This window comes from Pteropus alecto, unplaced genomic scaffold (genome assembly GCF_000325575.1).
Source record: "Pteropus alecto unplaced genomic scaffold, ASM32557v1 scaffold74, whole genome shotgun sequence".
In the NCBI taxonomy this organism is placed as follows: domain Eukaryota; kingdom Metazoa; phylum Chordata; class Mammalia; order Chiroptera; family Pteropodidae; genus Pteropus; species Pteropus alecto.
Window position 1 is genome coordinate 3,559,534 of NW_006436291.1, and position 13,778 is coordinate 3,573,311.

At 54.5% G+C, this 13,778-nt stretch overlaps 2 protein-coding genes across 6 annotated transcripts in view; one reads left to right on the forward strand and one right to left on the reverse strand.

The window, feature by feature from the left end:
* Window positions 1-13,778, reverse strand: part of DOCK1 (dedicator of cytokinesis 1) — a 380,982-nt gene that overhangs the window by 201,838 nt on the left and 165,366 nt on the right.
* The window catches only part of FAM196A (family with sequence similarity 196 member A), a 38,965-nt gene continuing 26,096 nt past the window's right edge, over window positions 910-13,778 (forward strand). The window contains exons 1-2 of one of the 5 annotated variants that reach the window (XM_025047522.1): window positions 911-3,860; window positions 11,216-13,768. In XM_025047522.1, coding sequence (XP_024903290.1) covers window positions 2,734-3,860; window positions 11,216-11,231 — 1,143 coding nt within the window. In that variant the 5' untranslated portion in view covers window positions 911-2,733 and the 3' untranslated portion in view covers window positions 11,232-13,768. Of the gene's footprint in view, window positions 3,861-11,215; window positions 13,769-13,778 lie in introns of those variants that run through there. The other 4 variants (XM_006912860.3, XM_025047521.1, XR_003046604.1 and 1 more) reach the window with 4 other exon arrangements.

Below are 13,778 nucleotides of genomic sequence, written 5' to 3' on the forward strand. Positions count from 1 at the left end.
CGCAGTTCCTGGCACATCGTGATGATGGATAGCATGGTAGGACAAACTTATTCAGACCCACATTTTTCCGCAGTGGCAGGGAAAAGGCTGAAAAATTACTAGTAAATTGCTTTTTGTAAAAATGCTCTCCCTTTCAAATTTCCCCTAGTATGAAGGTCTTCTGCAGAACGACGGCGCAGAACATTCTCACACACCTGGGCCACAAGGGCAGTTAAAGAATGAATACGAGAAACGAGTGAGGGTTGAGATTTAACTTCCTTATTACGCCCCCGCTGTATGCCGTACTCCCCGCAAGACCAGGTCCTCTGGTGTGCACGCTGTTAGCCTGTGGGGATAAGTGTCTCTAAAAGACAGACATCATCTGTCCTCGGCAGGCCTGGGCTGCCCCATCCACGACCCGGAGTCAGCCCTCCCCCGATGGAGGCAGGACATCAATGATGATGACGGCTCCCGTCTGTGCTTTCCTTGTCCCTGCTCCCCTAAACTGCCCAGTTTTTCGAGTTTCAAACGACGAAGATCTCCAGACAGCCTCCGCAGCTAGTAACGCGCCAAGACCATAGAGGGCTTGTCCTTTGTCTCGTGCGAACAACCCAGATGTGATCAGTTCGGATTAATTCTTTTACAGGAGCACATCCAGATGCCCGGGCGGGGTGTGGACCCGGCGGGCCCCTGACTCCGCACAGAGCTGGGGCTTCTCCAGACGGGAGCTTCGGGGTGGGCACTCCCAGACTGCGCCCGGGAGGGGCGTGCTGCTGCCTGTGCCCGGCCTTTCGCCTCGCTCTCTCCCAGGCCTTATCTTCTGGGTCACACTCTGGCCACCAGGGGTCAAAGGGTCAAGGTCTAAAGCAGTGGTGCTCATCCAGTCGCTCCTCCCAGGCCTTATCTTCTGGGTCACACTCTGGCCACCAGGGGTCAAAGGGTCAAGGTCTAAAGCAGTGGTGCTCATCCAGGGGCACTGTGCCCCAGCGTCATTTGGCAGTGTCTGGGAACACTGCCAGCTGTCACACAGGGTTGAGGGGACTACGTGCATCTAGCAGGTAGAAGCCAGGGTGCTGCTATGTGTCCCACACTGCCCAGAGAGCCCCCATAGGCAAGATCACCAGCCTGAAATGCCAGGACTGGCCGGGCTGAGAAACTAGTTTAGTCTGAAACGAATTCTGCACAGACCGTTGTGATGTCCTCTAACACGACGGCCAGCTCACCGTCATGACACAACATGACACAATAGTCTTCCTGCAACGTGCGGGCGCCACGCCAGCCCGAGACGCAGAGGTCCGTGGGATGGCGCCCCCTACTGCAGGGAGGCCGGCTCACCACACTTGCGCCCGACGGGGCTCTGGGCTTCTCCCTCGCTCCCTCCACTGAAGCAACCACTCCCGTGGTCCTCTGTGAGAACCACGGCTGTGGGCACGTGTCCTGCTTGGACATCGGGGGCGATGAGAACAGGTGGACTTGGGGGGCAGGCAGACTGAGACCCTGCTCCTGCCTGCGTGTCTGACGTGCTCATTCTCGCTGGCCCACGTCGGTGGCTTTGCCTCTCTGGGCACCTTGCTCTGGGCACCATGCCAGGGCCCTGCACCCAACACCAGGTCCTCCCCACCCCACCCCCGATTCCCTCGGGAACACAAGGCGTGAGAAACGTTCACTAACTCGCCAACCACTTACTTCACTATATTTCTCGCTTTAAGTTCACCCTCAAGAAAGTTCTTCCGTGTGCAATAAGCAGCTGTGAATCTGCCTAATAGAGTGAAGGCATTTACCCTACTGGTGTCCCCGTGAGGAGTCACTGGCCACCTGCATCTTTTTAGTTGCATTTAATAATTCAGCCCAAGATGAATTTGCATGATTAACATAAAGCCTCGTGATTTTATTTTCTTTCAGGATTAAAATACTGAAACAAGCACCATTGTTTGTATTTCCAGAGGTTGTGATCCAAACACAAAACTTGATTTCAGAATGAATAACTTCTTTAAAAAAAAAAAAGTACTTTCAAATACCTCTCTCGACAGAATCAAAGAAATGAGTTGCTAACATCGCCTTGGCGGGCACAGGGACACCCGTGTTCTTTCCATGGCTGGTGTTAACCCGTGGGAAGCAAGCCACATCTCAGAGGTTTGTCCTTTGTGGGTTCCGTAAAGCGGTACCGCCCACCGGCCCGTGGCATCCGGAATGGCTAACGCAGATGGGGTTCTCTCAGTTTTTCAACTTAGGGTCTTCCACACTTATCTGATCAGCAGCTAGAATCTCCCAATAAGTCTTTAAGAGAAAACAGCCATTCTCTGGGATTCCAATAATAGATTAATCACGTCATCCTCAAAAAATAGTAAAAACCCAAACCAAATCAGTCGCATTTGGAAAACCATCTGCCCATGAAGCCGAGATGTGTGCGTGAAATGATGATTTGCAAAGCAAAAAGAGGCAGCATCGTTGGGTTTCTTGACGAACATAGTAAAACAGGTTTGTCTAATGGGGAAACATGCATTACTATGAAAAGAAAACGCGTAGATCCCACATGGAAGAGGAGGCAGGCTTTGAGATCTGAGAAGCATTTCGAGCTGTGCCTGCCAGCAATTCTCTGCCTGGCTGATTTTCCTTAACATACAGGCTGACCTCACCTGTTTAAAAGTAATCGGGGGGCAGGGAGCAGTCGTCCGGGCTGGAAGTTTGGGCTGCCCGTGTTTGCATGTGCCTTTCTCCTGCCTGACGCCTGTGCTGTCTCCACGTGCAGGAATCATGGTCAGTAAGGACACCGGCAAATGCGTACTCGCCGCGTCCGAGAGCGAAGTGGAGCCCGCCGCCTGCCTGGCCCTGGAGATGAAATACGCCCTGGACCCCAACCGGCAGATCAAGAAGCGGAACAAGGCCTTGCAGGTGCGGTTCAAGGACATCTGTGAGGCGCAGAACGAGCAGGGGGCCCCACGGCTCCCCGCGGGGCAGGTGGGCGAGAAGCGGGGAGCCAGGCCCGTGTGCTGCAGGGCCGCCTATCGCAAATACATGACGGTGCCCGCGCGGAGGTCCATCCCCAACGTCACCAAGAGCACGGGCGTGCAGACCTCGCCAGATCTTAAAAAGTGTTACCAGACCTTCCCTCTGGACCGCAAAAAAGGGGCTCTCGCGGGCACCCCAGCCGGGGGCGCCTTCGCAAGCCAGGACAATGGCTTTGGGATCGATTCCAAAGAGAAGCGGGAGGAGGCCCCCGCCTGGGCGGCGGGCCGGGCTCGGACCACGGCGGCCTTGGTTTTCCACCACGACGAGCACAGGAACGCGCTGGACTCGCCCGCCGGGGTCAACTGTGCGGAGCCGTGCGGAGACCCCGACGCGCCCCTCCACGGCTCCACCCGGCCTCCCCTCCACGGGCCCGGTCACCGGCTGCCCGGGAAGGCAGCACAGGGCAGGGCGACGCCCGACGCCGAGGAGCCCGCTCCCACAGCCCCCGGCAGGGTGTTTAAAACGGAGGTGGCCGCTGTTTATGCCCCTGCCCCCAGCGCGAAGGCCACTGAGCCTGCCTTGTCGGACTCTGCTGCCGCCAGCCAGTGGTCCCTCTGCCCCGCAGCCGACGAGGAGCACGGCAGGGCCGCCCACCTCAACGGGCTCCAGGAACCCCCGGGGCAGTGCCTGTACCCCGAATGTAGTGACCAGCCCCCGCAGACTCAAGCCCCACGGGGGCGGGAGGACCAGCCTTGCCCGCCGGCGGCCGCCGAGGGTGAAGAATCCCAGCAAATCGTGCCTCACACGGAGGTGGTGGGCCTGAAGGCTCAGCTGCAGGTCATGGAGCACTTGATCAGCTCGAGCCAAGAAACCATCAAAGTGCTTCTGGGCGTCATCCAGGAGCTGGAGAAGGGGGAGGCTCACCGGGAAGGGTAAGTACACTCACGCGTGTCTTAAGGTGCTCGTCACCCCAGGTTCCACCTGCAGCTCCCCCGCCCCCGACACACACACCCAATTCCGCAATGAGGCTAAAGCCAGCATTTCATTAACGGGCTAGAGTCTGAGCACAGGGCGAGCCCCACGGGGCCACAGGTGCTTTGTGAGGCTACACTACTCCACTGCATGCTCGCCTCAGAGATTTGCTTGTTGGTCAGCACTCGTCTGCCTGGCCCGCAATTCAAACCAAATTATACTTGGAATGAACTGATGGCTCTTTCCTTGTTATATGTATCTGCGGACTAAGGGTTTACGATCCTGATGAAGTGTGATACATTTGCCAGTCCAAAATATCTAACCTGCACAGGAAGCTCCTCGCCTCTTAGGAATCATATCATGGAAAAGAAAGAATTCATTGGCATTCTGAAAAGTAGTAAATGCTGACTCATTTGTATGAAATAAGCAGAATAGCATTCAGGTTTGGGACTGCAAACACTTTAGACAGCACACAGTACGATTTTCCTTCTTCACTTGGAGCTCAGAGAGGCAGCGCCCATCCTCCAACGAGCCCCATCGGCTTGTGGGTGGAGAGGGACTGGCCCGTGCGTCCAGGCGGGCTGCAGAGGGAACGCGCCAAGCTGGCAGCCCAACTGTCCGGCACTGTCACGGACTGCTGAACTTTGTTTCCCGTCTTTTGAACTTGAAACTGTGAAACAGCAAATTTCAAAACACATGGCTTAAAAGATAGGACGTGAGTCGTGAGCTCCTTCGTGAGGGAGGCTCGCGCGTGCTCGGCAGTGTGCCGCGCTGACCCGAGGCAGCCAGCCCTGCACTGGTCCCAGGCTCCCGAAACGGTGCCCTCATCCAGATGGCCAGTCCCTCTCCTTCCCGCTCCACCTTGAACCCCTCTGGGTCCCCTCCAGCCCATGTGCGGGAGGTGGCATCTCCGGCGGCGTCCTGTGGTCTTACGCGACTAGCACGGTCCCTGGTGAAGTGAGCTGGCAGCCACCATGCGGGAAGCCAGGAAGTGCAGTCAGGGCAGCGAAGCCACCAAGCACAGTGTCCCCAAAGGGCTGCTGTGCTCCAGGCACACGGTGCTTGCACACCACAAACGGGGAGGCAGCTGCCTCTGCATCCCAAGGCAGCAGGGCAGGCTCCAGCCCTGGCGCCTAGGTAAGGGGCCAGGTGCACGCTGCGCCCTTGGCTTCCGGCTTCCCCGCCCCATTCGTGCACGGAGTCAGTGGTCAACAACCCCACACCTGCTGTTTGCGGTCGCGCGTAGCAAGCAAGCGCAGCGGCTCGCCAGTCGTAGCCTCACGGCAGGTTGATGGCGAGTCACCGCACGGCGCAGAATATGCTTTCAGAAGGCCTTGTCCGCTCCTGGGCTCACATCTCCATTCTCATCCCATCCGAATCATTGACTTCAGTTCGTACACATCCCCCAGCAACACAATGCAGTGGCCCCGAGCCGTCTGTCAATCAGTCAGCCGACCACATCCCCATGGGGACTCAGCAGCCTCGACGGCCTGATCACTGACGCTGGACGTAGCTGCTAGTGACTTCAACCGGACAGCACGACAGAAGGAGCGCGAGACCGACCGCCAGTGGGGAAATCAGATTCCCCGCTGTAAAGCCAAGTGCACGCGCACGTGCCTCCGGGGCCCAAATGAAAGCCTGCAGAGGCCGGACACCCACAGGTCGGGACAGAGGATGACTGTGCTTTCAAGTCAATCTCTAGTTCACGCGTGGCCGGCACAGCCCGGGCTCACGGCAGAAAGGCGGGTCCGTGGCCTGGCGAACCCCGACGCCAGCTCCTGGGAACCTTTCCTCCCCGCTCCCTCCCTGAGCCCTCTGGGCTCACATAGCAATGAAGCGAGTGGTTTCAAACTCCAAGGCCACCTTGAAGGTGACTCCTTTGCCCCATGCTCAGGGTCATTAATCTGGCCAAAGTTCTAATTTCTACCACTCTTTTCTGAGTCAGAATATAGAAGACAGAAGCCTCGGGGGTGGGCAGAGAAGAGGCGAGCGCCTTCTTCAGCGCTTTCCCGGGCGTCTGGGTGCACGGGGGTCGCAGGGAGCGGCTCGCAGGTGTGCGGGCGCGTCTCTGGCAGCCGGCTCCGGGGCTGAGGCACGCAGCACTGGCCGGTTCTCTTGGTGTCACTGCTGCCCCCGGCCCATTCGGTGAGCTCACAAAATCCTCAACATTTAACATGCTGCTCCCCGGGGTGCTGGGCCTGAAGGGCCTGCTCCACGGCTGTCACTTTAGAAGGAGGGATGCTCAGGACTTGTTTTACGCACTCTATCTGAGCTGAGAAATGAGTGTTTGCATTGCATGTCATGGTAGAAGACAGGAAAGCTCACTTTATATCGATCACGTTGTGTAGATATGGTCAAAGTGGAGCAGGATGAAGGATCCCATGACCAAGTCAAAATATCAATGGAATTGTCCTTGGAAAACATTCTAAAGTTTATGATAAGAGCAGGGAAGTTCCTGAAGTCAGGCACAATCACTTTGTCTCCTCGCCCGGCGCCCCGCACGTGGCACAGAGGGGCCCGCTTTGTGTAGTTTTGCCCGCAGTAAGAGCAGGCCCAGGGAGGGCAGGCGTCTTGTGTGCACCGTGGAGCCCGTGATCTTGACTCCAGTGACCACTCCCGCCTCAGATCCACATCACACGGCAGGCTTGGCCCAGGTCTGCTGGGGCCACGGCCTTGCTCTTGTGCACGGCGTTAGGACAGAGCGAGGGAAGGCAAGTCTTTGAACCTGACTTTTGGCTGGGGGCTAAGGTGCGTTTCTTGAGGCACACTGAATGTATAACAGGACTTTTCACTTCGGACTTCGTTTCTGCAGCCTCGGTATCGGATCTTGCAGACGGCACCGCTGGTTTGTCAGGCACGCTCTCTGCAGCAGTCTTAATTCGGTGCGTAGGAATTTCTGTGTCTAGTCTCCACGTTATTCTTCGTGAGACTCTGGGTAATCTCGTTTGCTCATGGAGCTTTCTGAAAGGCCCCAGCAGAGAACGTTTTCAGCTTAGGCAACTTAATCTCGGGGATCTTCAACTTCATCTGCTATCAGATAGGGATGGTAGAGCTTGAAGGTGACGTCTACACAGCTCCTCACAATAACCAACGCAGAGGTCACCAAATACAGGACGCATCCTAATATGAGTTATTTCAGGAGAATGCAATCTGAAAGTAGGTAGGCGTGAGAAAGTATTCAACGTCGTGCCTTTTAGTCCCTTGTAAAACGTTCAGGCAATTCACTAAAATCACTCGTTTGACGCAGTGCAGGCGTGCGTGCCAAGAAACACCCTGCCTCGTTCACGGCTCCCAGTATTATTCTTGTCTCTTCTCAGCAAGTTCATGGTCACACAAGCTCCCAAAATAAGCCACTAATGTCGTCCTTGAAGGCTGCGAACCAGGCAAACAGGGCACTGAGCTTAAAACCCAGTGACTGTAATCGCCGTAATGCTCCAGGGCCGAGGTGGGTCCCTCGGGCTGCAGGCCCGCACCGCTCAGGGCACACTCACGGTGACGTGGCAGCTCGGTGCAGAGACACTTCTCAGACTCTGCACCCACACATGCAGTGTGCTGGTGGGCTGCTGGCCGGTGACGGCCTACTCATACTCTGCTCCTGGGGGCGGAGACCTGGAAGCCATGAGAAGCTTTAATCGAGCACAGGGCAGAACGGGCTGCTGCCCAGAGTGAAGTAGCTTCTTTCACTGGCCAGGCCTCTCCCAGCAGCTGCTGAGTGGCACCTGCAGGCTTGGGCGTGGGAGGAGGAGGGAGGGGTGGCAGAACCCAGGTCACGCCGGGCCCTGAAACGTGACGAACAGGCAGAGCTGAGATCACGAAGCTCGGGGTGGGAGGGGGATGTGTGTGGCTGTACCGAGCCAGGCACAAGTGCGAAAGTCCCCAGTAACCAACCAACGCAAGAAGCCCGGCAGCTCACAGGAAGTGCTGTCAGTCTAGTGACCCTCAGTCCCCTCCCTCCCCCCACGCCCTGGGACCCTGTCCGGCCTCAATGAGAAAGGGCATTGTTCTGTGGCAGGAGGCCCAGGCTTGGCAAGAGAAAGGGAAACGAGGCAGCTCCCCCGCCAAGAGCAGGGACTTTGGGGACAGCACCACCAGTGGCTCTGAGGACGGAGACATGGCAGTAAAGGTCTGAGGGGCAGCGGCAAGACAACATGACCCAGGGTGGACCCCACATTAAACACAGCATTCGCTCGACTGCATTGTCCTTCCAGTCACTAAAAGAGGGGACGGCCACCGAGTGGGCGAGGGACACTGCACACACGTGATCTAGGGCAAGGAGTGAGGGCAGCAGGGTCTGCGTCTGCTGGGACCTCTGTGTCCGTGGCCGACGGGGCGGGCGTCAGCACCCCGTCTCTGCAGAGGGCCAGGCAGTACATAGTTCAGGCTCTGAGTCTGTTAAAATGACGCAGCTCGGCCACCACAGCACGAAAGCGGTCATGGGCGACACGCGTGCCAGTGAGCGTGGCTGTGTTCCCGTGAAACTTTATTCACAAAAACAGGCGGCAGCCAGGTTTAGGCCCCGGCCGCTGTCTGCCGACTTCTGTGCCGTGGAGCTGTAAACAGTGATGGCGCCTACACAAGGGACGGCCGGGACTGAATGAGGGTGCAGCTGAGCCGCAGGTGTGTGACTGCCAGACGGACAGGTGTATCACTCATCCACGCATTCAGAAAGCTCCTACCGAGAGTCTCCTAAGTGGGGGGCACTGTGCCAGACGAGGGGGTGCACGCCAGATAAACTCAGCCCACGTCTGAAGAGTCCACAGGTCACTGTTCCAGCCTACGCTTAATCGTTATATATGACCTTCGGGATTCTGCTTGGGAACTGCATACACACGCGTGTATGTACTGAACACACACCTGTAACTTAGGAGTGTAACACATACATGACAGCATGTCTTCAAAACATGAAAAAGTTCTTAATCTCCCAGCAGCAGTAATAAGAGGCCATCTCGGCATATATTTGTGTGACGTGACTTGCTTTCACCGAGACACCGATGCTAGTAGAAATTAGATATGGGCTTTACCTTGAGTCCCTCTACTGACGACGAATCACTCCGCATCAGGCCCACCTCAGAAGGACCTCTCAGCAGATGTGAACTCTCTCTGCGTTTTCTCTAATTACCCATGCCCAAACAGGGTAAATGCTGTGTCACAATATTGGGGGACACAACCTGTTAAGTCACAGAGGGGACAAGTCAACCTGTTAAGTCACAGAGCAGAGAGAAGCGACGTGGACAGTCATGTGCCGCTGCAGCAGCCAGGGCGTAAACACGGGCGCCCCAAGGGCTCGGCGTGAGACTGACTGTGAGCTCCCCGGGGGCCCCTCCGGGAGCCGAGAGCAAAGCTGGGCAGTTGGGTGATCCCGCCTTAGTATGGCTGGGCACGATGCAAGGGATGCCGGGGTGGCTCCTGCCAAAACTGCCCACTTAACTTGAGGCCAGGGTCTTCCGCCTGGTCAGCCGGAGTGGCCAAGTGCGAAATGGGGAGGTGGGTGGCATCGGCCCCTCACCAGCCTCTGCGGTCCTGCAGCACATCCTCACGGTCTTCTCGGCAAGGCCGGGCGCTGCCTTGCCAGGTGCCCGGCACGAGCGTGCACAAAGCGGGCCACTGCAAGCTGCAGGGCGGGGGGAGCAGACGCGGAAAGAGCCTCAGCCCGCCTCATCCCTGCCACGTGCACGCCTGTCCCTTCCCGCCTGCCCTGCTGGGACGGGAGGAGCACATAGCAGTTCTTTCTAATGTCCTTGACACATCCGTTTCGGCGTCACCCTGCACGTTCGGTGTAACCCAAAACACCGGAAAACATCCCAGCCAGCAGAATGAGGTTCCATCTTCCAGGACGGGGTCGAGGAGGGGGGTGGGGAGAATGAGGGACCGGGGCTCGGCTCAGCCGGCCCTGAGGTGGCAGTGGTGCCGGCCCCTCCCCGCCCAGCCCTGCCCGCGGGGCTATTGGCCTCTCCGGACCTCGGCTTACTAGTCTGTGGATGAGCGAAGTTTACCGGCTCCTGAGCATCTCTCGGGGGTGAAATGAAAATCGGAAGGCAAGGCTCCCCGTCCGCCCGTGCGCCCAGGCAGAGCCACCTCCCTCCAGGCGACGCTGTCGCTGAGAAGCCACCTTCCAAGGGCCGGCTGCAGGGAGGTACCTGCAGGTCCCAAGCTAGGGAGCAAGCCGGAATACCCCTGGAGATGCTTCCTCGCTTCATTATACAGGCTGCTTATTTCGGAGGATCAGGAGAGCTTGGGGGTTACAGAATAGCGCCATCGAGCTTTGTACTCGTTTCCAGAGAAATGTCCAAGGCAAGCTGATTCGGTGTCACAGACAGGGCTGTCGATGAGGACCCAGGAAACACGGGGTCACACCCAGCTCATCCTCGCCTCTCTGAGCTGCATGTTCCCATGGTAAAGAAAACGAGAGAGAATAGGGACCTCGGTGAGCACAGGCTCCTTTCTGCTCTGGAGACGAATTTTCAGAGATGTCTAAGAACATCGTAATTTCATTCACTGCCTTAAAGGACTCATAAACGTTCACGGAGAGGCAGAGGGAGGGCGAAGGCGACTCGACCTCTCTGCAGGTGTCCGTCAGGAACCGCAGTGACCCCCCCGCTCCCTTCTCTTTCCTCCCCTTGCCACGTCTCCCATCCCTTGTCCCTTCCGCCGCCACATATGCCGGAGTTGGCCTCTGTCCCCTTCTCTTCCTTTTTTCCTTGCAACTGATGACTTTTATATATTGGTGATGAAATAGTTTCTCAAGTCCGAGCATAAGTGGTCCCATTTTCTGATTCTGAAATGCAAGCTCACGTTACATTCGCTCCAGCATTTTCTTCCTTCAATGCACAGAGAGCCACGGCAAGTCTTCTCTACAGCTTATACTTATACCACTTTGTAAACGCTGTTTTTAAGTTCTTGAAAAATAAGTCTTTCCATCTTTAATATGAAAAGTGAAGCAAATATGTTTCTAAGAATATAAAGCACATTCCAAATTCTTGCTTTGGGCTTCATGTAGGTATCACACATACTTGAAAATGTAATTTAAATAATCGTCCTGTGCAGAATGTCAAAATAGATTTCAAATACGTCCCCAGCCTTTTAAGTTGGTAGGTGAATAAAAGCCTCGCCACTGAGCCACTTGGCAATTCAGACACCCATTTGCAGATAAAATGAGCAATTCCAGGCATGACATGAACGTTTATGGAATTTATGGATTCGTGTCCCAGAATTGGGATTTATTTTTTAAAAAAGGATAAAATGCAAGTTCTAGTTTTCAAATACTTTTTTAAATCCCATGCAATTTCTGCTAAGCTATACAAAAATTGTGTTACAGCCCCTGCTGGATCTGAGGGACAGTTCCAGTGACATGAGTCTCTGGGCAGAACGCCTACAAAACCATCGATTTTGAGCACCTCCGATATGCCAGCCATTTTGCTTTGTCTTAATTTCATCCTCAAAATAACACTGCCACGGGAATTATCTCCACGGGGAAATTAGAGCTTGGAAGTGCTAAGTAACATCCACCCAAATCGAAAGGCTGGTGAGACATGGCAGAGACAGAATTCACATCTAGACCTGTCAGGCGAGCATCCATTCTCTCCCTTCTCTGGAAATGGGAAAGCTGGTGCTTCTGCAGAGAATTAAAAGGCAGGCACTTTTGTTGCAATTGCAAACCTCTGTCCTTCCTCCTTCTGGAAGGGGCTGAGAGGCTCCTGCACCCAGACCTGGGAAGGTCCCTAAGAATTTACGTTCTGGAGAGAGCAAACTTCCGGTGGTCGAGACAGCAAAGAACACCACTCGGAGAGATTCCAGAAATAGAGCACGATTTTAAGGATTCATAACCAGCAGGAGGAATGTCCTCTCTGTGAGGTAGTTTCAGAAAAATCAAGGCCGTAGGTCTTGAGGTTCAGGGACCCTAGTGCCCACGAGGGCCTGCCCGCCCCGTCTGCAGCACGAGGGGCTCATCCAGTGGCCACCATGTGCCCATCTGACTCTAACTTCTTCAAATGCAACAACAAGTTGAAAGTTTCCCCTGCAATGTAAACACAAGCATGCGTGTATTTCAGATAAGGCCGTATCCGAAAGGGCATTCGCGAGAACTGAGTTCCTAGGTAAAGATGATCTAAAAATGGCCATGTTTTGACTTCCAATGGAGTAAAGTTTTTTCTATCGAGATTTCCTTGGTTACAGCAATAGGCTATCACCCCAGATAAAAGTCTCGTAACTGGACACACGAAATTTTATAAGCGATGACACCAAAACTTAAAGGTGTTTGTTTACGGTCAGCTGTGAGAGCTCTCAAACATTTGTTTAAAAGTCAGGCTTTTGAAACAAAGCACAAAAGCTTCACGAAGAGTTAAGTTCTGACTTAAATTTGTTAACTAAACTGCTCTAAAAAGGAACATCAAAAGCAATGCAAAATCAAAGATAAAAGCCTCTGTGGATATTTACCATGGGAACCAGTGGCGAAGGCACATTAATACTTTCAAATTAAAAGCTCTGTGAGTTAGACCGCAGGTGTGAGAACCAGAGCTGGAGAAACGCGGCACGCGGAAGGACGGTTCGCTTTCAGAGAGAAAACTCGTGTTCCCGTCTTCACTCTCGTTTGGTAGCCAGTGCTACCAAAATTTATTTTCATTAATTTTCAATAAATTACAGCTTAAGCTTTATCTCTCCTCTAGGAAAAAATGAGTCCATCGACTCAGCCTCGGCTCGGCCAGAGAAAGTTGTCTGATTGACAGTGGCCACTCCCGGTGGCCTCTGGGGTGAGCAGCTGGTCACTGTCATCATTTCGCCACTCAGGATCTCCCTGATTTCATGAACGCATAAAAAAAATTATAAGCTTCACCCTGTTGGTGACTATAACCGGGCAGTCCACAAACAGTATCTTACCCAGTGTTTATACATTATTATTTTATGCTACGGAAATATGATTAGAGAACACTAACGGCCTGCCCTAAAACTAGGGTTCGTCTCTGCGTCTGTCTCTGTCCAAAACCGCACGTATTTCCGACAGTAAGAATAATGTCTGTGCGATAATAACATTCTGTTTTCTTCACCGTGCATGGCTCTGTGTCAAGGGAAGCAGGCAGGGAAAGGGGGCAGGGCCGCAGGGAGAGGCACAGACCTCAAGCGACGCCGGAGGGAGGAAGCCGGGGAGGCCAGCTGACTGCGGCATGCTCTCCAGGGCCTGGAGGCCGCAGGGTGAATCTTCACTCTGGGGCTCTGCTCCCTCACTACGCACCACTGCTGTTTCCCTTTAAGTCTCTGTAATGAAAACGAGCACTAAAAGCTTCTCTCAGGGCCAGAGCCGCCCCAGAATTATAGTGTCACTACATGAGGACAGCTGCCAGGCCAGTACGAGTTCATTTGTCAACACTGTCTAAAGGACGCCACCAAGTTCATTATTAACAGGGTGTTTCTCAATGAAGCTCAGGTTTGCTCCTGGGATAAAGAGAGGAGGAAGGGGGCCGGGTGAGGAGCGGAGGAGGCCACTTATTTTCATAACGGGGTGTGGGAAGCAGAAGGGAGTGACGTCCCCCACCCATCTGGGGAACTGATGGGATCATGGCAATACCTTCAGACAGAGGGTCCTGGCTGATCTGGCTGGCATCATGGCAAAACTGACTGTCCTGCTTTCCACAGGGCGCGCAGATACCCCGGCAGGATATCACACAGATTCTTCATTCATTCACTCATTCTTCATTCATTCATTTGCTCATTTGTTATGTAAAAAAAAATTTTTCTCGAGTAACCGTTACACACTTCAGGCCCTGATGTGGGCCCTGAATATTCATCGGGGAACGGAGAAAAATCTCTGTCCTCAGCGTGCTGACATTTTAGTGAGCGACGCAGACATAAAGCAAAATAATAACTAAAGTTAATGGCGTGTTCCA